The sequence below is a fragment of the Melitaea cinxia genome, chromosome 8 (assembly GCF_905220565.1).
Source record: "Melitaea cinxia chromosome 8, ilMelCinx1.1, whole genome shotgun sequence".
In the NCBI taxonomy this organism is placed as follows: domain Eukaryota; kingdom Metazoa; phylum Arthropoda; class Insecta; order Lepidoptera; family Nymphalidae; genus Melitaea; species Melitaea cinxia.
This window is the reverse complement of record NC_059401.1, coordinates 12,960,017-12,986,579: the sequence shown is the minus strand read 5'-3', so window position 1 is coordinate 12,986,579 and position 26,563 is coordinate 12,960,017. Positions and strand designations below refer to the sequence as shown.

General features: G+C 31.2%; 4 protein-coding genes across 4 annotated transcripts; 1 reads left to right on the top strand and 3 right to left on the bottom strand.

Moving 5' to 3' along the window:
• The first annotated feature begins 2,151 nt into the window (after positions 1 to 2,151).
• Positions 2,152 to 3,075, top strand: LOC123655700 (rRNA-processing protein FCF1 homolog). The gene is made up of 2 exons (XM_045591454.1): positions 2,152 to 2,342; positions 2,425 to 3,075. Exons 1-2 carry the CDS (start codon positions 2,340 to 2,342, stop codon positions 3,037 to 3,039), a joined length of 618 nt encoding a protein of 205 aa, XP_045447410.1. The 5' UTR covers positions 2,152 to 2,339; the 3' UTR covers positions 3,040 to 3,075.
• Positions 3,076 to 5,311: 2,236 nt separating this feature from the next.
• LOC123655503 (DNA methyltransferase 1-associated protein 1) lies at positions 5,312 to 10,023 on the bottom strand. The gene is made up of 8 exons (XM_045591280.1): positions 9,618 to 10,023; positions 9,069 to 9,232; positions 8,365 to 8,583; positions 7,686 to 7,817; positions 7,284 to 7,550; positions 6,540 to 6,681; positions 6,042 to 6,196; positions 5,312 to 5,484 (listed from the first exon to the last, which is right to left on the bottom strand). The coding sequence occupies exons 1-8, from the start codon at positions 9,820 to 9,822 to the stop codon at positions 5,371 to 5,373; spliced, it is 1,398 nt and encodes a 465-aa protein (XP_045447236.1). The 5' UTR covers positions 9,823 to 10,023; the 3' UTR covers positions 5,312 to 5,370.
• A 994-nt stretch (positions 10,024 to 11,017) lies between these two features.
• Positions 11,018 to 18,855, bottom strand: LOC123655886 (retinoid-inducible serine carboxypeptidase-like). Its single transcript, XM_045591631.1, has 9 exons — positions 18,738 to 18,855; positions 18,117 to 18,355; positions 17,946 to 18,042; positions 17,745 to 17,875; positions 17,123 to 17,420; positions 16,557 to 16,739; positions 14,978 to 15,055; positions 14,132 to 14,286; positions 11,018 to 11,128 (listed from the first exon to the last, which is right to left on the bottom strand). The coding sequence occupies exons 1-9, from the start codon at positions 18,853 to 18,855 to the stop codon at positions 11,072 to 11,074; spliced, it is 1,356 nt and encodes a 451-aa protein (XP_045447587.1). The 3' UTR covers positions 11,018 to 11,071.
• A 2,238-nt stretch (positions 18,856 to 21,093) lies between these two features.
• LOC123656041 (retinoid-inducible serine carboxypeptidase-like) lies at positions 21,094 to 25,437 on the bottom strand. Its single transcript, XM_045591763.1, has 9 exons — positions 25,392 to 25,437; positions 24,587 to 24,810; positions 24,388 to 24,487; positions 24,188 to 24,318; positions 23,216 to 23,534; positions 22,926 to 23,135; positions 22,027 to 22,104; positions 21,487 to 21,641; positions 21,094 to 21,218 (listed from the first exon to the last, which is right to left on the bottom strand). Exons 1-9 carry the CDS (start codon positions 25,435 to 25,437, stop codon positions 21,156 to 21,158), a joined length of 1,326 nt encoding a protein of 441 aa, XP_045447719.1. The 3' UTR covers positions 21,094 to 21,155.
• Positions 25,438 to 26,563: the final 1,126 nt, after the last annotated feature.

Below are 26,563 nucleotides of genomic sequence, written 5' to 3'. Positions count from 1 at the left end.
TAGCTATCGCCGTTCTTAAGATACAGCCTGATAACAGACAGACGGACAGACGGACGGACAGACAGCGAAGTCTTAGTAATAGGGTTGCGTTTTCCCATCAGGTAGCCTTTACCTATCCTCCACTTTGAGGTAAGAAATATTTATTATATCTATGACCCTTACCTTAATTCATAGACCAAAACGGAGGAGAGTAACCATACACAGGCGTTCCCCTCTGTCAAGGTATAAGTTTAAATGGTCCTACGCGTACAATAAAACTAGTTGCAGCCGCACTGATCACTAGACTAAATCTAGTTGCGCAATTGAATCAACTTCCTTTTTTGCTGCAAAAAAAGATCTGTCACGTGAAATTTACTAAAAGATGAAGTTACCTTTCATATGCTAGTATTTTTAATCACATTATTATTGTATACTTGTTTCAAACCTTTTTTAAAGTTAAAAATTACAAATGTTATCGATCGGGATGGTAAAAAAAAACCGTAACAACATTACGGTTTTTTTTACCAACACAGGCCGCTCGCCCTCACACAATATGCGGATAGGTCGAGCGACTGATCTGAGTCTATTTCTGAGAAGTTATTGTCGCCGAGCGATGGTGTTGTTATCGATTTGTTTGTAGATAGTTATCGATAAAAACGACAAAGGCAAAGGAGAAGAGAAACGTATTTGAGGTTCTGATTTATTTATAATATACTATTGTGAGCTTAATTTTATAATAAAAATGCATTAAATTAAATATAATACAATACTAACAAGTATTAACATATTTTACTGGAATTACTTAATGTTAACTTCGACCATAATATACTATATAAAAATTTGGCAGGTTTCCTAAAGATCCAAATTTCAGGCATACGTGGATTTTTTTTGTAATAACAAACTAACCTGGACGCCTATATTTGCTCAAATCGTTTCCATACCTCTGACTTTCAAGTGTGGAACTGGCAAGATTAATACTGGAAAAATATACCGGTACAAGCATTTCTTTCTTGTGAAAAAAGAAAATCCACAAAAATGCATTCGACATATTAATAGAAAACTAATCCATCCATTTTAAAAACCCGATAAAGGATCAACTGTCACTGGTTTTTAAAATAATATAAGCATTTCGTTTATTTTTGACATGATGATTATCGTAATTCGTCGTATGTGCTGTGTGGCTACGGCACTAAAGAATTTAGCCACCCCCTCTCTTCCCGTGGGTGTCGTAAGAGGCGACTAAGGGATAACAAGGTTCCACAACCACTTTGGAACTTAAGAAGCCGACCGATGGCGGGATAACCATCCAACTGCTGGCCTTGAAATACACAGGCCGAAGACGGGCAGCAGCGTCTTCGGTGCGACAAAGCCAGTACTGCGGTCACCAACCCGCCTGCCCAGCGTGGTGACTATGGGCAAAACACATGAGTTCACGTTATTTTTGGCGTAAACTTGTGGAGGCCTATGTCCAGCAGTGGACTGTATAGGCTGTAATGATGATGATGATGATTATCGTAATAGGTACATAATAAATAAAGTCCATCATTATAATAATACTTTATCTTTGTATCACTTTCAAAACCTAATTTCCGTAACCGAGTACTTGAATTTAACGATAATGCGTATCGACAGTTGTTACAACCATGGCTGTAAGCAACTTGTCAGTGTAGTTGCGGCATGTCATTGTACTGTAATGACACAAAATGTATCTATGTGTGTGTGAAAAATGTAATGTAAGTGTGTTTTTAATTTAGTATGCGTGAGTTTCATAGTGAGATACGATTATTTTTATGTGAGAATTAGATAGTGTGCGTGTGTGCGATTTCCCCCCCGCAAAAAATGACAGGCAGTTTTGAATCGGTAAACAACGCTATAGCGACTCCCCTTCGTGTTGCTCTTTGCCTTAATTGAATGAAATAACGCGTGTTTCAGTAATCACCAATTTTTATAAAAGTGATTTAATATTTTTCCATATAAAAGTTTTGTAAAAAAGTCTGATAACATATTTAAATTTCGAAATGGAACATAATCGCTTATTATATAGCTACAACAGCCTACAACATATCTACAGAGTATAATTCTTTTATAAATCATTCGATTGTTTATTCCTTCAGTTTATTTTTCGGTCAAATTACCGTATTTCTTGCATCTGTAATTTTAGTTTATACGGTTGGCAGCATGGGATCAAATACATAACTGTCTAAATTTAAACTGTCAAACAATATTTACTAATCAAAGTTGAACTCACGTGTACGTTATGGTAGTTTTTCTAATTTCTAACAACGAGAAGAAATTAAAATTGACTTAATACATTATTGAGGAGATTTATTTTCATTGGTTTATTGTAAACAAAATTCAACATGGTAAGCTTTAGCGACTTTATATTCCTTTATTAACATGTTTAAAATTACCATTACTGTATATTATATTGGTTTTTGATGACAGGGGAAGCAAAGAAAAACGAGAAAAATAGTCGAAAAAAGGTTTGCACAAATGAAAAAGCTCATTAGTCCAAGTGATAGCAGGATAAAAGCAACAGAAAGGGCAGAGCCGAAGAAAAAGAAGAAAGTTGATCCGCACGAGGTTAAGATTCGAGAAGTGCCGCAAACGAGTTCCGCTCTATTTTTTCAATACAATACACAACTAGGACCTCCTTATCACATTTTAATCGACACAAACTTCATAAACTTCTCTATAAAGAACAAATTAGATATCATACAAAATATGATGGATTGTTTATACGCGAAATGTATTCCATATGTAACAGATTGTGTTTTAGGCGAGTTAGAAAAACTTGGACGTAAGTACAGGGTTGCTCTAAGAATAATCAAGGATCCGCGCTTTGAGAGGCTTGCGTGTTTACACAAAGGCACATACGCCGATGATTGTATAGTGCAGAGGGTAACACAGCATAAATGTTATATTGTTGCTACCAATGATAAGGACTTGAAGAGAAGGATAAGAAAAATACCTGGTGTCCCTATTATGTATGTTGCTCAACATAAATATACTATAGAAAGAATGCCTGATGCATATGGAGCACCTAAAGGTGCAATATAGTTAGTTTTTACTAGGATAATAAAATTTTATTTTATATTTATTGTTTTATTACATGTCTACTTACAAGTTTTGGAAATGTTTTTATCGCACTGATGTTGAGGTTTTACATTTATTTTCATATTTGTCATAAGTTGCTATTGTTAGTTTGTTTCTCAACTACTAAGCAATATATTTAATGTACTAAATTCTCAATTGTTGAAAAATGATAATAACCATAATACTAAGAAATTACACATATTCCACGCTCGACTTGGGCAGTAAGCTGGTGAACGCGTGACAAGAGTGTTACGAAAAGTGAGATCGAGCTAGTCGACCGGAAGTTGAGAGGGAGATAAAGTACGATAGAAAGAGAGAGTTACATTTCGTAAGTTTTACTTAAGTCATATGGTCTAAAGCACACTTATTTTTAGAACGAAGTTCCTTACGGCAGGCTTGACATTTGGCTGGGCGACCGAACAGAAAAATGTGATACTAAAACCGTAAGAAAAATATATAACGGAAGTGACGTAATATCAGTCACACGACTGTATTATATGTTATTTGTAAAACTAAAATATTACTAGTAAACTTTTTAAAATTATTTATGTAATTTTATACTGTCGACAAAAATAAATAAAGACATATGTTTTTTTTATTTCACTTAATATATATTACGGTACTTGTTATTTTCTAAAATACTAAATTTCCTAAATACTTTTATGTACTTAATTAAAAACCAATCAACAAAATTAAAAAAAAATCAAGAACGAAAATATATATAAAATTCAACATTTTTGTTTTCAAATTGTGTTGCTTCTATACTATCCGAAGGAACTTCGTTCCTACCTGATGTCCCATGACACCACATAATTTTATTACCTAATTTCTATTATATAGATATATCTATACTAATATTATAAAGAGGAAAGATTTGATTGTTTGTTTGGATTGAATAGGCTCCGAAACTACCGACTCGATTTGTAAAATTGTTTCACTGTTGGAAAGCTGCATTATTCGCGGGTGACATAGACTATATTATATTTTTTATTTAAATAACAGAATTAAACAAATACGAGCCTTAAACTGACTAACAATGTTGAGAACAACTACGATTCTCCTGTGTTATCTAATATATAAAATTCTCGTGTCGCGGTGTTTGTAGTTAAAACTTAAAATCCTCCGAAACAGCTTGACCGATTTTCTTGAAATTTTGTGTGCATATAGAGTAGGTTTGAGAATCGAACAACATCTATTTTTCATCCTCCTAAATGTTAAGGGTAGTCCACCACTATTTTTTTTTAATTTTTAGATAAATTATTTTTTATTTTATTATGATTTGGAGTTGAAAAATACATACAACCATTTTTAAATAGCGTTTAGCGGCAAGACAACGTTTGCCAAGTCAGCTAGTTACTATATATATATATATATTACTAGCTGACCCGGCGAACTTCGTATCGCCTAACAGTCGATTCTTTAATTTTATTAATTTTTTTTTTTTTTAGAATTTTTCTCTCCGTAAGAACCATCCTCGTACTTCAAGGAATATTTTAAAAAAAGAATTAGCGAAATCGGTCCAACCGTTCTCGAGTTTTGCGCTTAGCAACACATTCAGCGACTCATTTTTATATTATAGATAATAAAATTAGTCATAGTTTTTACGGCTAAAAATGCGATTATCAATAATCAACATAGATATATTAAATATATTATAGGTGAAACAAATGAAAAAAAAGAATTCTTTAAGGCATAAAGATATTACTATTACATCTGAATAATCTCACGCGGGAGGTCAAAATTTAGTGTGTTCCTAGCAATTGACTATTTAACAAAATCTAATAACAATTTGACATTATATGCAGTCATAAAATATAACATCACTCTGGTGGAGTGGTGTGTACACCGTGTTGGTGCTCACACAATGGTGATTTTGGGGTTCAACTTCACGAGATGGATGAGATGGATGTACAAATATTTCATTCCGGTTTGGATGTCTGTCCTTGTTAGTCTCTGCACTGTGCCTCGGAGAGTATGTTAAACTGTCATTCATGGTTGCTATCATAAATATCCGATAGCAATCATTATGCATACCAAGGAATATATCAGTCAAGTTGTAGTGGAGCAGTGTTGGATTAAGCTTCAATCCTGCTAGGTGGAGAAAAAGGCTTATGCCCAGCAGTGCGATAATGTAGGCTGAATCGTATTTTTTTTTTAACTTTATAACTAAAGTTCAGTTAGATGTTAATAGCAGGAGTATTTTATTAAAGCACAAGAAATAATCAAACAATATCGATAATTTTTACACCCAAGTTTATTATCTAAACAAGTCATTTACATTATTTACAAAAGTTATTATATTGTATTATTTAAAGCACTAGGAGATCCAACAACATCGATTATTTCTCCCAGTGGTTTTGAATCTCCATCAACATTTGAGTTGCATATTGAAGGAGGAATACTCAAAGTCTGAAACAGAATGACAATGATTGTTATTTTAATAACCTGTTAAGTAAATAGTTAGACATACTTTTCAAAATGTTTCCTTTTCCACTATTTGATCAGTCATCAGTTAAGGCTAAAAGTAATGTGTTTAATACCCACAAATAATAAATATGTGTAAAGTTCATACAGATTATTGTCGTAGCTTGGTTGTTACCACTCGTGAGTTGTGTGTTTTTCCAGAACCCTTACAAATAATTTATATCCTAATGGTGATTGTTAAGTGTGAGGCACTTATTTATTATGTTACAGTGCCTCAAGAGCACATCAAGTTGTCGGTCCCAGTTGTTATCATGGACACCTGATAGCGATTGTTACTCATAGTAGGGAAAAAATTACACCAACCCACATTGGAGCTGTGTGGTGGATTAAGCTCTGGCCCTTCTCCTACATGGGAAAAGAGTCCTATGCCTAGTAGGTTCCACTAAATAAAACGAATATACCACTAAAATAAATATTTTATTACAGGCTGAAGGCAAGACTTCACATATTGAAATAGACAAAAATGTATGAAAACTACTCACCTTGCCAGGGTTAAGAGCTTCATATTGATGCCGTAAAGCTTGTAGTTCCAACTCACAAGACGCTAGAGCATTTTTCAAATCCAATGCCAGTGCAAGGTCAGAACGTAGTTCATTGAAATGCTTGCAAATTGCTTCTGTTGGTGTCGGAGCAATATCTGTACACCATATACCAAATGAGTCTCATGGTTACATATTTATATAATGCGTTTTGTAAATATACTAACAGAATATTTAATATAGTTCCAGTTACTTAATAGGTCATAATTAAAATTATTAATATGTTAGGAACAATTAGCTATTTTTGTTTTAAATAAGTATGATGCACAGTTATGGTCAAATACAATATAATTTCTATAGTGTTACTATGGAGACCTACTATGGGTTAAAATTCCTGCAGTAATTAATTAGTGCTATGATTTGATTTTAAATAGAAAAAAATATATTTGAAAATATAAGCTGGCAGTTCAGTTGTTGTTTAGGTACTTAAAAAATTCATACCAATGTTCATAAGACGTAACTCTTGTTCAATTGCTTTTGTTTTACGCTGACCGACACCTGGAGGCATTTTCATTCGCTGAGAACGTAACCATACGCCAGTGCTCCTTGCTTCAGGGAACTTAATACCAGACCATTCCACTGTCTGGAAAAAATGATTAAGATTTTAAACTTATATATTAATACAATAAAAATGCATACTTACATTACTACATTTACTTAACGCGATTGTCATTTTAAAACGCCCAATATTTCGTGACTATAGCGTGACGTCATTGAAATAGTCGGGAGTTTCAAAGTGATAACTGTTTCAGTGAATAAGAACAATTATTTGCTTTAACATTTTCAGAAATAGGGATATAACAATACACTTTATTGTACACCAAAATAGAAATAATACATAGCAGATTGATTTGAAGAAAGTAGCATAAGGTACAAACAGCCTTTTTGCTGAAAAGTGATTTCTTCCAAGCAACATAGGGCTAGAAGAGATGGTGATGTGTTGGCGTAGGTGTACAAATTGTGATATAGGTACCAGTTAAATTAAGACACAAGCGTGTAAATATACTTACATAAACACAAGTACACATATAAATACATACATACACACATATATATGCTATTTTGTTTGAAAATACAACATTGCTGGAGCACTATGTTGAAAATTTAACAACAAGTATATGACATATCTCCAAATAACCTTTTATCTATATTTTATTAAATTTACAACTGTTTACAGTAACTTACAACTGCTTCCACAGTACGAACTGGACGTTGCTGTGTTGTCAATTTTTTCTTATGTAACTTTCTGTCATGCCGACGTACAATGTTAGAAACTGTATTCGATGGCATTGTAACACCTTCGCTGGCTATGTTAGTCTGGTTGTTTGTCACACTATTACCACTGTCAGCTCTGGATATCAGTTTCTGTAAATCTTGTGTCTTTCGTTCCCTTTCACGCTTCCTAGCCTCTATCTTTTTCAGTTCTGCCAATAACATCTGTTCTTCATCAATCTAGAAGTAAATGCACCAAATCTAAACTGTAATTATGTTATATGAACGTTATAAGTAACTAAAACTCTATGAATTCTTTAGTTGAGTATGAACACAGTATACAGTGTAAAATTTATTTTAAATTACAGAACATACTTGCTCTTGTGTTCTATCAAACAGTCTCTTTAATTGCTCCTTTCTCTTCCTTTCATGTTCAGCATCATAATGATACACTCGTTTTTCTCCGTTGACCATTGTAACTGTATTTGACCATGGATTTGTCTTAACCTTTAAAAAAAACAAAAGCATTATTATGTAAAATAAATATTTTAAATAGTTCTAAAGTTGAACGTTACAGGAAAAACTACATGGAGCGTCTTTCTGCACATCCTAATCCACTAGCCTACCAGCTGACGACCTCAAGGCCTTTAAAAAGACTGCTCATCTGCTCCCTACCTAAATGAGGGCTGCACCCCATACCTGCAGCCACTTTAATCGCCATTCTCTTTTCAACAAATTTACTTATAGTCTGGCAACTGATTGTAAATTACAAAAAAAAGTATATATTTATTAGTAGAAATATGAGCAGTAATAAACTTAACCACTCACAACTGCACATATTATACCTAGTTACTACATATTAATTTTAGACAAAGGATATATTTACTTATTGTTTGCCTTGTAATCAAAATTTATTCGTATAAAAAACAAAACATAATCATTGCAACTCAATGTAATGGCAAACAGCCTGTATCTTCAAGACATTCAGTGGTATGTTAATAGTCTTTGTGTAATCCATACATATTTTTAATCTTTTATAAAAAAATGTACTTACTTTGTTTAAAATACTACAAATGTTATAATATCTCTCTTTCAAGTCTTCAACACTTCTGTCCCTAAAAGCCGCTTTATCCCAACGATCATGTATGACAATAAACCTCAAATCGAATCTCTGACAAAGGTCCATTAAGTGGTCGGTTTCTGCTTGACTCCAGTCTTCTGATTTCAAGTATTGATTATATTCTGATTCAGAATATGAAGGGATTGATACTTGCTAAAATAATTTTAGAAATAATAACTTTTTTTAACAAGTTTTTTTTTTTAATGCAAATAGTGTGGCAAGCAGTCCACTCCTCTGATTCTTATGAAAATTTTTGTGCATATTTGGTAGGGCTGAGAATCAGTCATAAGCAATTTTTTAAAGCCCTTAGTCAAAAGGGTGGCCTAGCCCAATTTTTTAAAATTTTTGTGGCAATACATACAACCCTAAATTTTTACCCTTTTATCACCAAACCCTATTTTTTTAATAGCGTTTAGCGGCAAGACAACATTTGCCGGTTCAGCTAGTAAAGCTATAATATTTATAGCTAGCTAACTTGACAGACGTAGTCCTGTCTTGCAGACTGTCAAATTTTTCATTTTGCAAGATGCTTTTGCAAAGTACTAGTACTAGTAAACTTTAAAAAATTAAAAAATGGGAATAATTGAGTGATTCATTATTAATTATATGGAAAATAAATGATCCAGAAAACTGAATACCTTGTTAAACTGTGCAAATGGATATTCTTTTGCTTCGTCAGAAGCTCTTTTCCAATGATAAAACACAGCATTATCTTTACGAGCTGGATTTGTGAATGGAGCCCAAACCCATTTCCGTGCTTTTCTCATACCAAGTTTAGCCTTTGTTTGTTTGTATGCTTTGCCTGAAATTGAATATTAAGTTCACTGTATGTTTCTGGTAACACTTATATAAAGTTATTCTTTAATTAAAAATACTGTAAGTGAATTTTCAATGATCAACAAATTAGCAGAGATCTCTTAGTGCTTAAGGCATGTTTCACAAGGTAATGAGAAAGTTATTTAATGTATAACAATATTTAACAAATACAAGTGAATATGGTTTTGTTATTTACCACTTTGGCTTTACTTATAAAGTTAGTTATTTCTATTAGCAATCTGTGAATCCAGAAGTTGTACTTTATTAGTTGAAGTGAAACAAGTCAGAGTATTGAAAATAGCTTTTTAAACAAGTTTTAGAAAGCTTTTTAGTAGTATAAAATAATATATTTTGGAATATGTATTTTTTACCTGTATCAGTAGGGAGGAGAGGAGGCAAGTCCTTATTATCATTGTATAGGAGAGCAAACACTTCACGATGCATGCCTTCGGGACGCCGTACTGCCTTTGCAGTAACATACTTTTTTTTTACTTTGTCACCATGTATAATACTGTCTCTTGTAACTTCTGATGCTCCTGGCTGTTCTATATCTAATATGTCTAAGATATCTGCCATTGCGTGCACAAACTATTCACTGTTTAGTAAACTGTAAGCATATGTTACGCTTCGATCCAAAGATCAAATATTAAGATGTGAGAAAATAAATTTGTTGTCTTGTCAATAAATCTATTAAGTTTACAAAAATGTTTTTATAGAAACCCGAAACTTCGTTTTTCGTAAGCCTGGGCTTGTTCACTTGTTGTGGTCAATGTCAAACTAAATGACAGTAATATTTATTTTGTGTCATTTATACCCATCAAAGGTACTAAGCCATACAGCCTCGTCTGTTGTGTTTTGTCCAATTGTTGAATAAATAATATATAGAATGCAATTTAGCCATGTCTTTTATTAAATTTGTCTTTTAACCATAAAATAGCAATCGCTTTTCTTTACATATAAGTTATATAGAGTTTGTTTCCATGTATCGACAGTAGATGTTATATCTACTCGTAAGTAGAATTATAAGTTTCATCTTTTTTAGTAATTGCTGGATATATCCAGCGTGGGAAAAGTTTGTGCTTCTCGTAAATTTTTAGTAGTCTGTAAATAAAAATTGATCTTGCTATAATAAATTTTGTGCAGAAAAAAAGATCCTGTTTGATCTTGTTCGTTGCATCCTTTTCATTTATAAGCGATAAATATTCATGTATGTTTCAAATCTAACTCACATCCATATACATTTAGTAAAAAGCAGTTATTTTAATATTATACCCAGACACTCCAATTTTATTTACTTGTATAGATGTAAAGATATGCAAAAAATGCAGGCTGGATCAGAGTATAAATTAATCAGAGTATAAATATAATTAAAAAGGAAAGGGGTCAAATTTAACCTGGTATAAATTATTTAGTTTTTTGAAAAACATACCAAGGTTACACAACACAATCATTTACCATCTATATAACTGTCATTTGAAAAAAAACTTTTACAACTGATACAGAGGAGGGCCAGGCTGTAAATAATTTTTATATGTAGCCACCATACAGTTGAATTAATCAACGCCTCTCATGTGCATGCGTCAACGACTACAGACCGCTAATATTTTTGTACTTCTCCCTTTTTTTAGAAATATCGGAGTTACCGTACTTTCATACCGGAGTTCGTAATTACCTCAGTTTTCGTGAATCAAAATATATCTGATCTATCTATCTATTTACACATGCGCAGTATTTTGTATGTATAAGGTGAAAGGGAGAAAAATAGAAGATATATAATTTAAAATAGTTTAATCGTAATAAAAATTTTTTTTTCATTATTATTGTTTCAAGTTAAGATACGGTTGAGTACCCGCCTTATAGCAAGCGAGTTATCTAATGGTACCTGAAAACAAAAATAAATTGTAAATGCAGCTTCCTTTTGTTTTTTTTTTTTTTTTTTTCTTAAAAAATAGCATAGTATTATTATTACACTTTAATATCATTAACAATTTCTAGTTTTATATAACCCTTTCTAAATACCTGTTATATAATTTAATTTTTTTAACATTAATTTTTTTACATACACAACATTGAATTTGAAATGTAAATCTATTTCATTTTACACATATGGTCTTGGCTAAACTAGCTGCGCTGTTTAACATTTTTGTACTTGTTTTTATTGTATTTCTTATATTATCTTTATTTTTCTTATTATAAATGCATTTTTTTGTGATTTTTTATATTAAATTTAATTTACACTGAGCAGCATGTAGTGACTGCCTATAAAAAGAAGTACAATGATCATTGTTTACCTATTGTGTAGGTATTGAAACGTTTATATTGTATCTTCTGTTGGTTATCCTTAATAAATAAATAAATAAATATTTTTTTTGTACTGTTCCTGTAATATTGTTGATTTGATCTTAAAACAAAAAAATTCTCGTTTTCGAGTATTTATTTAGAGACTAGCTGTACTCTGCCCGCGTAGCTACGTTTTTTTTTTTGTTTGGTCGTACCAAATCAGAAGCAACTCTCAGCTCCAAACTACTTCAGAATAGAAAATAACTTCTTTGCGTAAAAGTCCGAGACGTTTCTGGTCGATGTAATTTAGTTTAGTATTTTTTTATGGCCTATTTTGTCCCAGATTTCTATATTTGTGTCTAAAGTTATAGGATTTAAAATATTGAATTGTGTAGTAAAGATTATCCTGTTAACTAAATTAATTAATTAATATTACAACAAACAGTTATTACATAACAGATTCGACTCATACTGGCTAGTAACATAGGCTAAGGCTTGATTCTGAGTAAATATTATGTCTATCGTATGTTTCCGAAACAGATGGAAAAATTATAAATTCTATTTCTGAGAAACTTACCCAGTGGTATGGATATTGTACAATATTTTAATGAAACATCAAAGTTCTAACTATTCGTTTACCAAGTAATATAAAAATATCTAAAGTCAATTCCTACTTAGATCAACGAAGAAGTTTTTGTTAAATTTAGTTTATGTATTAATAAATTGAAAACTTTATTCACACCAAGATCACATCATTCTACAAGTAAAAAAAATGTTTTGAACTTTAGTGGATTAGAAAAAATTAAATATTTTAATTCAATTACTTTATCGTGTGTTGCTGGAAAGTTGTTTACAACGAAATATAATATATTCATGAAATTCTTTTGCAATCTTCCCGATGTGCCCATAAAGTCAAAGTATTCAAGTGAGTTTAGGATTTTTTTCGAAATTGTTAACTGCAAATTACGCATTTTAATATGGTTTGGGCCTTTTTTTGGTAAATTTATGATTGAAAATTTTAACAAGTTATAAATACATCAAATTGATTATTTGAAACTAGCCATTCATACAGGCCTTTTGTATACCTAGTACAATTTAATTGATTGTCCCTTTTGGCGTAATAACGATAAGCTAAACGACTAAATAAACTAAATGAGTCACTATTTTCTTAATGTGAATAGACTATAGAGGACAAGATCATACCGTACTTTAGTAGTTACTAAGTACTTACAAAATAAGTTACGTTTATATTATTATATCAGAAATAAGAGTATTCTTCGCTACTATTTATTTAGAAATATATAATTTATTTATTAAGATAAAAGATGGAAGCTTAATCCGCGGAATCAAGTTTAAAATGTAACTTGGGATATTCAGGTTTTTTTACGAAGGTTTTCATCTCAGAGGTAGGTATATAATAAAATTAGCTATTGAGAGAAAAACGAGTGTACTTTAGATTTAGACTTCAACGACTGAAGTAAAACTTCTTTAGCGCCATCTAACTTATATTGCTCTCTTAGTTCCGTTTGCCTCGCCTGGTGATATTTTTTGTAACGCTCTCTATCTAATGGTACCAAAATCATATTACAAGATACTAAAGTGTGATTTCATTTGTTGTTTAAAAAAACGAGTATGCTTTAGACCACACAACAGATGTAAAACTTCTTTAGCAATAGGCCTACACACTAGGTCTATACTGTGTCTTTGATATACGAAATGTAACTGACTATGAGAGAAAGAGAGAAAGAAAATATGTGCTCGCACCTCGCTCTCTTGCTCCGTTTGATTTACCCGATCACACTTTTCGTAACGCTCTCGTCACGCGTTCACCAGCTTAGGTACTCCCCAAGTCAAGCGTGCGTAAAGAAATTTCACTTCAATAAATAAGATATAATAATGTTTAAGATAGTGACAAAATGTTACATTAAATTAACTTAAGGAGGCTGGATAATATTTTTATCCTTTTAACTGATTGAATTTTGATTTTAGTTTTAATTTTAATTTTGTTTTAATTTTAATATTGATTTTTGTTTCTTTATTGATTTTAATTCCAGTTTTAATCGAATTTTAGTATTGATTTTGTTTTTAATTTTAACTATTGTAATTTTGAATTTTAGTATTTATTTTAATTTTAAATTTTAATCATTGTAATATTGAATTTTAGTATTGAATTTCGTGATGATTTTAATTTTGGGTTTGATTGAATTTTAGTACATTCATTTTGATTTTAGTGTGATTTTGATTTGGTATAATTTGTTTTGTCACAATTGTTTAAACTAACATAGTTTAGGGAAACAATGTAACTAACAAAAATATGGACATATGTCTGAATTAAATTATTATTATTATTATATTATTAATATTGAATACATGACCTAAGTTTGTGATGTACCTAATGTTAAAATGTAGCGACTTCTCAATTGTATCTTTATTATGCTACTATTACTTAGTTATTTAAACGATCATGTGTTTTTCACGTTCTTTAAATATGTGCTGTATGAATTAAATGTTTCCATTTAAGTTCAAAACCATTACTTGGATATAGCGAGGAACATAGGCGTTTTTTGATATTAAATAATGTCCATAAGTTATAATAAATTATTACCAACTGTCCGGCGACATTTATCCAATAAAAACGCAGTCTTTCTGACTCCCTAAAGTAGCCTTCAACGAGGCCGTTAATAACGAGGGTCTGTCTTGATGCATTCAAGAATTGAGCTTGTCCGGACCATCTGAGATTGTTGACCCATTCCAGCTGACCTTTAATATAGAAATAATGAAAAGAGTATAGAAAATTAAATAAAAAGAGTCACTTAGATTCATTACAATATTAACTACCTATACATCAAGGTTGTAGTTACGGTACTAAATGGCGCGCTATTGATATAATAAACCATGGTTTTGGATATCAATATCTTATGAATATATGAAATTAACTATTACATTATGTAGTATTCTGTTATTTATCGTGCTCTTGGAAGCATTCCAGTGGCTGGTCCTAACATAACGATATTTGTTCCCAGCTAAACTTTCAACTCGTCAACTTGTTGGTAGGTAGTAGGTACTATTTCCACCTCAGCTATGACTGGTGCGAATAACTGGCGAACTTGCAACGATCAACTCAACGATCGAGATTGTTAGTAACATATCGTAACGTATGGCTCACCTGATGGTAAGCAATTACCGTAGCTTTTAGACGCTTGTGCCAAAAAGCATCGCAAACAAGTTGCTGACCCTACCCTTGACCCTCCGCAGGAGCTCTTGCCACCTTACGCACCACAGGGACGCAACAATACTTAAGAGCATTATTATTTAGCTGTGATCTTCTGTTAGGTTGAGTTCTCCTCAGATGGACTGCTCCAGATTTTGAGCAGGATATATTCTGCTCAAAATAAGGACATGTATATGTGTAAGTAATATTTTTATTATAATACTTTGACGTAAAAGTTACCTGGTGTGTTTGATACGGCGTCAAGATTACCGTTGTAGATGGCAACAGTAAGATTTGTATTTTCAAGAATGTGTTCCACTGAAAAACGATCGTATAATGTTAATTCACTGATGTCGAATCTATAGAAACAAAAATGAATCGCAGAATGACAATGTATGTACACAACTACAAATAACTTAAGAACTGCAAATAAATGTTTTAGTTTTGTGTTCGTTCTTGTTTTGGTTTTTTTTTGCGAAAGATAAATCATAAAAATTAAATTAAAAATTTAAGAAAACCCCCGATAAAACAGCCTGTGTTGCCTTTAAAAAGTAAAAAATATTTAAAGAAACTCAATCTTACAGTACCTAAGTATGTACGAGTATTAATACTTTTTATAGGTACACTTATTATAATGTAGATTTTGTTTCACTCCACCACATATATTTGCAGATATTGGGTATTTTCCCCACTTTTACCCCCAGAGTTTTTTCAGGGCCCAACCGATTTTCATTGAACACATTATTTTGTAATGTGCACGTGATGCGCTTTCATTTCAGACCTCACTAGATTATATTTGCAGACATCGGTTATTCTTCCCCACTTTCACCCTCCACAACTTTCAACAACGATTCAACCGATTTTCATCAAACAAATCTAAAAACACACGTACTTCACCCTTCATACAAAAAAAATAACTAAATTGAAATCGCTTCATCGGTTCGCAAGCTACGGTGCCACAGACAGACAGACAGACAGATACGTCAAACTTATAACACCCCTCTTTTTGCGTCGGGGGTTGAAAATAAAAAAAGGAAACGATACATTGGCGGAAAAAATTTGGCATGTCACCTAGTATTTTATTAAAAAAAACCCAAACGTAATTTTGTTCTATTTTTATGAGAGTTATCAATAAGTATTTAATAGGTTATCAATAAGTAATTAATCAAACGTTAAGCTAGATAGATAGTTAGATTTACAATACGATTAAAAGTTACAAAATAAATAAAATATATTTGTTAGACTGCGAACTAAAAAAACCCCCTTCAATTTGCATTCAAGATAAAGGATAATACCAAAAAGTATTTGTTGTTATTGATTTGATCAAATAAAAAAAGAGTCATCAAAATCAGGTACCAGAAAGAAGTAACGAAGAAACGGACATTAACAAATACGGTCTCATTGAGAACCTCCTCTTTTTTTTCGAGTCAGTTAGTCAGAAAATGACGAAAGTCTTAGCGAGATTTTTTAGGATTACATTAATCTAATCAAAAATATATAATTTACTGATAAAATAAATTATAATATATTATAATTAAGATCTTATCTTAATTTATGAGTAGGTAAGTGATAAATATTTCTTAAGACCAAATTTTAAATTTTAACGTACCTAAATTCAATTTTGAAATGAACTACAAATAGTTGTCGAAAAGTATTCATCGATAAATCATAATTTTTACTTCATATAATAAAAATTTATAAGTGGCGATGTACCTTGTCTGATTTTCTTTTATATTTTAATAACATTTTTATATACTTACATAACAAAGTATTGAGTGGGAATTTAGAATTAAAATTATAAATAAACATAATCAAATACCTTGGTCAACAATAGGTTTCATGTACGAGTTATTAAAAGCTTGTATGGCAATATCACGTTGTCGGTCGTACGAATTTTCTCCTGAAATTCCCAATGCCGGAGCAACCACGGTATTCATAAAACCGTTTACATCAATGTCTACGTTTAACATGCTGTTAAGATAGCTCCTTTCCCCAAAATAATCTGAAAATAATACTTAAAATATTTTTATACTTTTACAAAATTTTTAATTATAAATCATTTTCAAGCGAACGTGACAAAAGATATAAAAAAATATATTAAAAATGTCAAGTAATAACCGATACAATAAGATTGATATATCTTTTTAAATATAGCTAAGAACCATTTCAATCACGTCAGTTTTCAAACAAAATAAAACACATCAAAATCGATTAATGAGTTTAGGAGCTAGGATGCTAAAAACAAAATCACAATAAGTATCTTTCAACACCACTTTTTGCGTAGGTTTAAAAAAACGTAAATATATCATGATGCTGTATATATTGAGCCTTTCCATATTTGCTTTTACTTAAATAAAATAATATTTGAATTCAAGTAAAAATTACCTCGGTTTGTAACTCGCGTTAATTTTTCAACAATATAATTTAAGTTCACAGCCACAGCTCCAGCGTTTTCGTTAATAAATTGTTCAAGTGACGTAAAATAACCGAAGGCTTGCTCGTACGATTCTGAAGCAACTAATGTTTGAATACCATTCGTGTAATTGTCAACTCTTACTCGACCATCTGAATCTATGTAGCCTAGCTCCTCCAAATAAAAACCGAGTTTAGTTAATACTAAAGATGGTGAAACTAAAGGATTTCCAAGAATTAGTCCTTTGAAATTATTTGTAATACCGTCTTCCTGTAATGAGAAAAATTTTTATTTATACGTTTTTAAAGATACGTACATTTTACAAAAAAGTCATATACGGTTGAACTCATTTTAAAACAGACTGGACTACCTGTCATGTAATTAAAAATAATAAATGGTGAATAAACCCAATGCAGCAGGTACTGTCTCATAAGCTTCCAGGTCAACGAGATCAACCTTGTAACATTTGAAAACAGGGTTCAGTTCAACTTAGATTAACCTTAACATATATTTAATTAGACAAGGGACAAAAATTTAGTATTAAATGTAAATAAGAGGATAATGATAAACTTAGAATTATGAATTTTTACTTACTCCATAAAGCTTTACCGCCAGTGGAATAGCTAACTGAGAACCATCTGCATGCCCACATATATAAAGCGGCGCTTCTCTGTACTCTTCATGTACCTCAAAAAATGATTGTATTGTTCTCAACAAATGTTCAACTGAAAACAACAACAAAATAGTATCTAAGTACCTATCGAAAGTTATAGTACTTAGATTATAATCACTTACCGTTTTGGTCAATATTGTCATTTGTATCGTCGGAGCTTTTTACGCTAAAACCTGTACCCAGTGGAGCGTCAACGAGAAGTATATTATAATCGTTCACCTTTAAAAAGAAAAAATTAACGGCTATTTAAATATTCTAACACTTACGATAAAATTTGTTTTTACCATACTGACCCACGATTCATTATTTCTGTTCAGGTTAACATTGTACGGACCAAACATGCCGAAGTTGGCTAAGAAGCTGGGTGATAATCCAGTAGCTCCATGTAACCACATCAATAGAGGGCGAGACGTTGCTTGACGCGAAGAACTAGTAAGAGTCGGATAGAACCACCAAAACATATCACCCTGTCCATTGACTCTTGTAAAAGCTGCTGTGTAATCAACATCACCAATACCGTCACCTTCTAAGCCTGAAGCAAATATTCCCTTGTTACTCCCATAATCATTAATAGTTTCTTGACTTTTTAACCGACTTGATAACCGAAAAAGAAGGAGGCTCATTGAGCCTTCGACTGTATTTTTTAATATGCCTCTTAACTTTTTACTGAGCACACCGATTTTGATGATTTATTTTTTAACCGGAAGTTGGTGCTAGTCACGTGATTCTGTTGAAATTTGATCGATATCTAACGAGTACTTTTTGAGTTATCCGCAATAATGCGTATTTCATTGATAATTTTTTTGACTACCTAAGTTGACGGTGTTATTTTATAGTTTGTCGCCGTACATTTTGAAGTTTTTTTTTTATTTGACAACAAACACATTTTAGAAAGTATACCAATGTGCACTTACGTATTGTATGGAAAAGACTGTCAGCACTAACTAACCACCAAATTAGAACACCTAAGCCGGCACCTACCACTAAGCATAATGCCACCACTATAGTAATAATACATGTTTTTTTCGCCATTTTAGCAGTTTAATATATTTATTTACATTTGCGTGCTTCTCGCATTAATAATGACGTGCCACAAATGTAGATACATAACTGTATATAAGGCGCTGGTGATTAATGATAATGCTTATCTGTGAATGTGATTACATTGTATAAGTATATTATTTCGTATATTCGTTCGTTTCATAGTTTTAATCCATAGGTAACTGTAATGGTAACGTTTTTGTTACACTCATTTTTAAGTTCATTCGATTGATGGGATAATAATCTATTTTTTACAAGAACGCATATTACATTTACTTTTTTAAAGATATGTAGGTATTATATTTTATTATTAGATTGTATTTATTTAATCGTTAATTTAATGGCTTTCTTGAAAAAATTTGTAACGCTTTTTATTTTTATAGCTTTTTGTAGAAGAATTTTCCATTACAAATATATGATAAAAAACCGAAAGTGTCTGTGAAAAAAATTACGCATGTATTATATTTTAAATTAATTACATGTATAAACCTACTAATTGGTAAATATTATCTAGGATAAGCCAGCTCCTTTACCGCAAGGCACAGCCCGAAACTTCGTCTGCGTACAATAATTATATTGTAAATAGCACATTCTTTATTCTTATATACTACCTATTGTACATCCGCAAGGGACGATTTATCAAAAAGATCGTGTAACAGTTTTTTACCGAGGGCATAAATATGAATTTTCATAAGTTTCACCTGAAAAATTATGGGTTCCTCTATATTTACTTTTACCATATATTTTAACCTTTCACAGTTATATTTTCATGATAAAGATAAAGCAACATGTTTAAATATATAAAAGTACTTGGATAATCAAAAAAAGATTTTAAATTTATTCAGAACACTGCTTTTCACTCTGTGAACTTCTCTGAATTTGTTTCAATAATAAGGTTCTTACCGTTTTAGTAATTATAATCAAAGAAGCCATTTTGGATTAGAAACCCAACCATCTGGTGTCGTTAGACGAATTCTGGTTGTTTCGACTTATTCAAAATAATACCTAACTAGGAAGCGTTATTGCATCGCTTCGTCATTTACACACACGTGGTAGATAACCATACAGATAGTATTTCATTTTTTATACCTTACGCTAAATTTAAATAAATTTACGAATTTAATACTTATAATCAACAATTTAATTTTTTGTTGATAAAATTAAATACACATTACTTCTACCAAGATGTTTATCAAATAAGACAAAACTGATTATTACGATTTATAATTAGTGCAAATTGACTTTCAAGCATACCTAAATAAAAAAAAATGTAAAAGTAATGATTTACGGATAATAATTATGCCTATCGTATTACATTTGTAGTTAGAATTCCGGCGCTATTTAGCAGTTAAAGTTCGAGCTAAGTAGAGGCTATGAGAAAAAAAGAGTCTCTTGAAAGAAAGAAAGAGAGAGAGAACACACATATACAGCAAGCATAAAATAATAATAATAATAAAGACGTTTATTTACTACGAAACAAAAAAGATTTCTTACAATCTAATTTATAGAGATTTTAGAAAAAATGACAGTGAAAAAAGGCCGTAGACTCTATTTACAGCTGTTTTTCAGTCTGCGCATTTAAAAAGTACAGTTTAAAAATATTGGTTCTGTTAGTCGATTAGATATTAACATAAATATAAAAAAATACATAAAAATTAAAGGTAACATTAAGTAAACAATTTAAAAGTTGTAATAGATTTTTTTAATGTGTATAGTTTGAAAAATAAGCAATATAACATTTTTCTTATTACTAAAACTATTCAAAACGGAATAGGTATTTACCATGTTTTTTATTTTCATTTTGCGGAGCTCGATATTTCTATTTTTTAGATTTTGACGGCTTTAGTAATGTCCATACCGGACTACCTCCTTTCTCACACGTTTGTTGCGTAAGCACTGGTCACCACTACCATTGTTGCTTTCACTCCTACCATTGTCATTTTGAAATGAAAATAAAAAACATTGTAAATATCCCGTTTTTGAATAGTTTGAGTAATAGAAGTAGCCATGTTAATCTAAAATTATTGTTCGCATCAGTATATCGTTTGTACGACCAAGAATTGATAAATTTAAAAGTAATTTAAAAAGTGTAATGATTTTTTAGATTTTATCGCAGTTTATTAATTTCTTTAAATGCCTTTCTTTTCATCTATCTATATGTTGTATAACTGTCGATGTAATGGAAGTCGTTTTTAAGTTTGCGAGCAAACACAATTATAAATAAAAGAACATGGGTTACATGCTTTATTATCCAAAAAATAACTTGAGATTAGAACAATTCCACAAATACGTTAAGGGAAAGACGTCATGTCACGAAGGACTTCAAGGAGTCCTGCAGGGTTGTCTCTCGGAGCCTGTAATATATAAATATTAGATTATTTAGTGTAGGTAGGTTATATATATATATATATATATATATATATATATATATATATATATACTTATAATTTCTTGAATTGAATCTCAGTTTTTTCGGGTACACATCTTGGTAGGATATATAAGTTTTATAATTTTTTTAGAATTTATTTCGCTTATGTGTTGAATACTTATTGCTAGACAGTAATTGTTATATGAAATATATAAATGTAAGGTGCAGATTAAAAAGTGAAATATCGTATTTACGCTATGACCAGCTTCGTTTATCCAGAAAAATCTGAAATTTCCATAGGATTTGTAATAGCCTTCGAGACGATTATTTTCCCAAATAGGCATCCGGGGTGCGTTTTTGTATCCTTCTGCTCCTGGCCATTGAAGTCGATCAACCCATAACAATTGACCTAAATATTAATACTTATATTATATCGTATAAATCTTATATGTAATTGAAACGATCATGAGGAAAAATCATCTAGCAATTACAATTTCTGCTTCTTTTTATTTCTATAAAAAGAGCTATTCGCAGCAAAGCCAAAAAATAAAGACAAGTGAATATAAACTGGTTAATATCGCGTTGCTTTGTAAATATATTTGACGGTAGCAAAAAATTAGCGACTATTACAGTCATTTTTAGATTATTAGAACTCTTCCAAGTTAATCTTTTGGGAAAAGTTTGTGATCCTTCCTTGATTCTTTCTTCTTTCAAAATAAATTTGGACATATTATTTTTTTAACTTAATGTACTTTAAGATTAGCGTTTACAATTAGTTTTGAAATGGTTCTTACCTGGAGTGTTACAGATTAGGTCGAGGTTTCCATTGTATTTACTAAGAATAATATCTGTCTCATTAAGAAGTTTTTCAACTGAAAATCAAAATAAAATGTAACGTACTCTCTTGTAATATATGTAAGTTTTTTATTGACGTACAATGAATGACAATATTATTTAAAAATAAATACTGTACTGCTAGCGAAGAAACAGTAGAAATATAGTTTAATTTTTTATTATTGATGATGTTCAAATACTATGCCAATTATGCTATGTGTAAAGAGGAAAAGGACCTCAAAGTGGCCATAAACTCAATTCTGAATGACGGACATCTTTAAGTGGGACACGTCACGATTATGCGAATTAAATGATTTTCTAATTTAATTCTAATAACATAATCATTTTAATTTTTTTTGGCTTCATTTATGGTATAGAAGCTTATGAGTTTTATTGTAAGAATTACTACTTACATACTGAATACTTGAATTTATTGAGGCAGGGAAACAGTAGGAAATATCCAGTTCACAATTTGGAGGATTCTGACTGGGTAATTACCTCAACCATATATAACGATTATAGTTAAATGATACTACTATCAAGCTGTGTTGTGTTCCTGTGGTGAGTAAAGAAGCCAGAGATTTTGGGTAGGGTCAGGTGTAGGGTCGACAACGCATTTGCGTTTCTTCTTGTGTTACAATCATCTATAAGCAAGGGTAGTCGTTTAAGATCATCAGGTGAACCGTACGCTTGATGACCTGGTGGTATGATAAGAAATTCATTAAATGAATCAATCTGATCCGCGACCTCTTTCTTTAGATTAATTTATTATTTACCCTGATTTGCAGACAGCTAATCTCCGCCATAATGCTGTTAGTAACTAGATGTTATTAATAAACAATTAATGCCTTGAACCTACTGCTTTCTGTAACAGGCTTCATAAAGTCTCCTCTTAAGGTGTTGAACACTGGACTAGATGAGGAACTCCAGACAACATGTTCAGGTATTCCCAACCACTGCTTAACTATGGTGTTCATGAGCTGATCAAGAGTCAACTGTTGCCTTTCAGAGGCAATACTATCAATAGTAGTTTGCAATCCGTCACGCACCATTATATCTCTTGCAAAACCTAATAAATAACAAAATAATTAATTAGTCGTATTTAAATATAAATAAATTATAGTGACAATTTTAAATTTTAAGCCTCACTGTAAGCGTCTTGAAACGTATCCGGCTGGAATGCCGGCATTTTAGTCAGTATATTATAAAAGTCAACTCGTGTTGTACTTCTAAATACAGCTTGCTGAGTTGCAGCCCATTGATTCGTAGAAGCAACAAATTGTCCAATATTAAACAAACGTTCTGCCTCTCTTGCATGTCTTTGTATCTCTTCGAATCCAGCTTGGTCCACGAGCCCAGCAGCTAGCAGTTGAGGTCCCCAAGTTAAGGTGGCGTCAATTGGTGATATCCAAGCATTACCCATAGCAATACCTCTTAAATTTGAATTGATTGTATTCGCTGATTCCGCCTGCCAGGACAACATTTATGATTATTAGAAAAATGTTTTACCAATCCTCAATTTTCAAGTTTATGTCCCACCAGGTGTATCTTATGCTAACGGTAAACGGTTGTTGTAGCATATAAACACCTGCAACACAACAAGCATTGGAAGCACATTCCTGACCATATTCCCGACCCTAACTCTCGTCACCTTACTCACACACACACCAACACTACTTGAAAGCTTGATTGCTTAGCTGTATTGCTTAGCTTGATTATTTAGCTGTGATGTTCAATCGATATAAATATCAAACTTTTGGTCTACTATAACTACAAATAAAAAAAATCTGACAGTAACTTATCAAATAGTACAACATTAATAAAGTAAATTAAAAAAAATCTGAAACTAATCCTGTCAATGACTTAATGCAGAATATTCAAAGTTCGTTTTTTTTTTTAACTATACGATAGCTTAATAGTCATGTTTTTTTTTAATTGTACGACAGCTTAATAGTCATGTATTATTTATTTCTTCTAGTTATTCGAATGTAACTGGAGGTAGAAGTTACTATGACTTGCGATGTTTCTAAGTAAGTTGTTAAGCTAAGTAAGTTGTATGAATTGCAGTTTTTATTTGTAAAAATAACGAGTTATCAAGTATAGAAATTCAGTAATTAGTACCTCACGTATTCGTATACCCATGTCAATCGCCATTTTGCCACCGTACGACTGTCCGTAAATATAAAGTGGAACTCCTTCAAATTCTGGATTATCTCGATAAAATCCTCGCATTAATTCGACGAAATCTAACGCTGCAATGATACATTCAATATCGAATTGCTCTAAAATCATCTATAAATACAAGACAATTTAAAACTTACCGATTTCATCATTGGTCGTTGTTAAATATTGTAGATCATCTACGTAACTGAAACCCGTGCCAACCGGATTATCAACAAAAAGAACATTAAAGTTTTTTACCTGAAACGGACATAAAAATATCAACCCATACTAAATACTCCAAGCTATTGAAAATTTTATTTATAATAAATATAATGAGTATTTATAGTAATACAATACCCAAGTATAATTTCTTTCTTGAAGAGATAGGTCAAGAGGTCCTAATATATCGAAATTTCCAATACCAGTAGATGAACCTCCTGGCCCACCTTGAAGCCACACAATGAGAGGTCGTTCAGTGTAGTTTGCTACATTGGCTGTCGTATGGAACAGCCAGTAGAACATATGAGCGCCTGGTCGGACAGTAACGTACCCATAGTTTTGCTCATAATTTTCAAATTGAGCTGTAAAAATAATAATTTATATGCTAAATGTATATCAATAACTGAATAATATTGACCCAAATCGAATGAAGATACAAATATAATTTTATCGTCAGCAAGCAACTACATTAAATACAAACAGGTATTACCTAATATACGAACACTTACAAGTACTTATTCACTAACTACCTGTATCCACATAACATATTAATTTATAAAAAATAGAACCTCAGGATCTCTACATTGCTATAATAAAATTTAAATCTATAAGTATTTTATTTTATTGATTGGGATTTATTACTTTTTGTATAACAAATCATGCACGGGATTAAGAATTGGCTGTGACTGAACTGACTAAAACTGTTACAATTATATATCTTCTTAACATTTCTTTCTTCTAATCATTATTTATTTGTCGGATTTAACAAATAGTTTGGGTATTTTAATAAATTTATAACTTAGGCCATACGTTAAAAAACATATCTATAAATTGTTTGATTTCTTGCAAGCTCAGTTTCGTTTGAACTATTACAACAATTAAAAAATGATTTATTTTAAATTATAAACGAAAGTGACTATAAATTACATTAAAAAAATCTTACCATAGCTTCCTGATATTATTGAAATTAGTAACAAAAACCAAAGCATGTTTTTAACGTTCTTAATGTGTAACGATAAAATTAATTATTCGAATGAGATATTAGAAATATGTCTGGTATCAATTTAATTGACGATATTGGTTATCAAAATATGATAACACTTATTTCATTACGATAATTTAAATACGATGATGATTTGATACGATGCACATATGTAGGTTACGAAATATGAAATCAAGAAAGAAAACCTGAAACTTTAACGTATTGTGGTTTTAGAATATTGAAAAAATTTAAAAAATTGAAAAAATTTAAAATGAGATAATAATCATCGCAGTCGAAATCAAGTTAATACACATACGATCTAATTCAAATTTAAATGGGACCATATTACAAGCATCAGATTTCGAATTACAAAGAAATATCAAAATCTGTATATCCAGTAAAAAGTTATGAGGTAACACAGATAAAAAAAGCAGTGTGTAGAGCAGATGTGATTTGTTGTTGAGGGAAGTAGTCAGTAGTGAGTCATTACTCAAACGAGTGTCTCACTGAGAAGGCTGAACCACAATATACTGTACAAGATTTAAATTATAAAACTTTTATTTTATATCATTTTCCATTTTACGTAAAATTGTGGTTGAGGTAAAGCCTGTAGTTGTAGATTATTTTTGTATGTTTGTTTATAAAAGTAAACAAGCAGGGAATATCTCAATCAAAATTTAATGGTAGCTAGATCAAGCGTTTCGAATTTGAGGTACTCAATATCATAATTTTTAAGCCTTATAATAATATTTTTACATATAAAATCTATGTAATTTAATTCTGTACATTAGATATTACAGATTATTTTAAGAGCGTTAGCGTTCTGTACATTCGATATTTCAGATTATTTTAAGAGAGTTACCAAATTTTTTTTTAATTTCAATATGCTGTTTAGTAACAAATCACATAGAAAAATACTGAATGATGAAAAGAGGTACGGTTTGTATCCACACTGCGCTGCGATACTAAACACCCAAAATTTGGTTCTTTGAAAAGGGAAGAAGAATGTGAAAATGTATCATAACGAAAGAAGTAAATGATAAATTATTTTTAACAGTAACGAAATAATGATATTTTTTTTCCTATACATAAATAAAAAATGCTAACATATCAGTGTCTAAAAACACTCAACC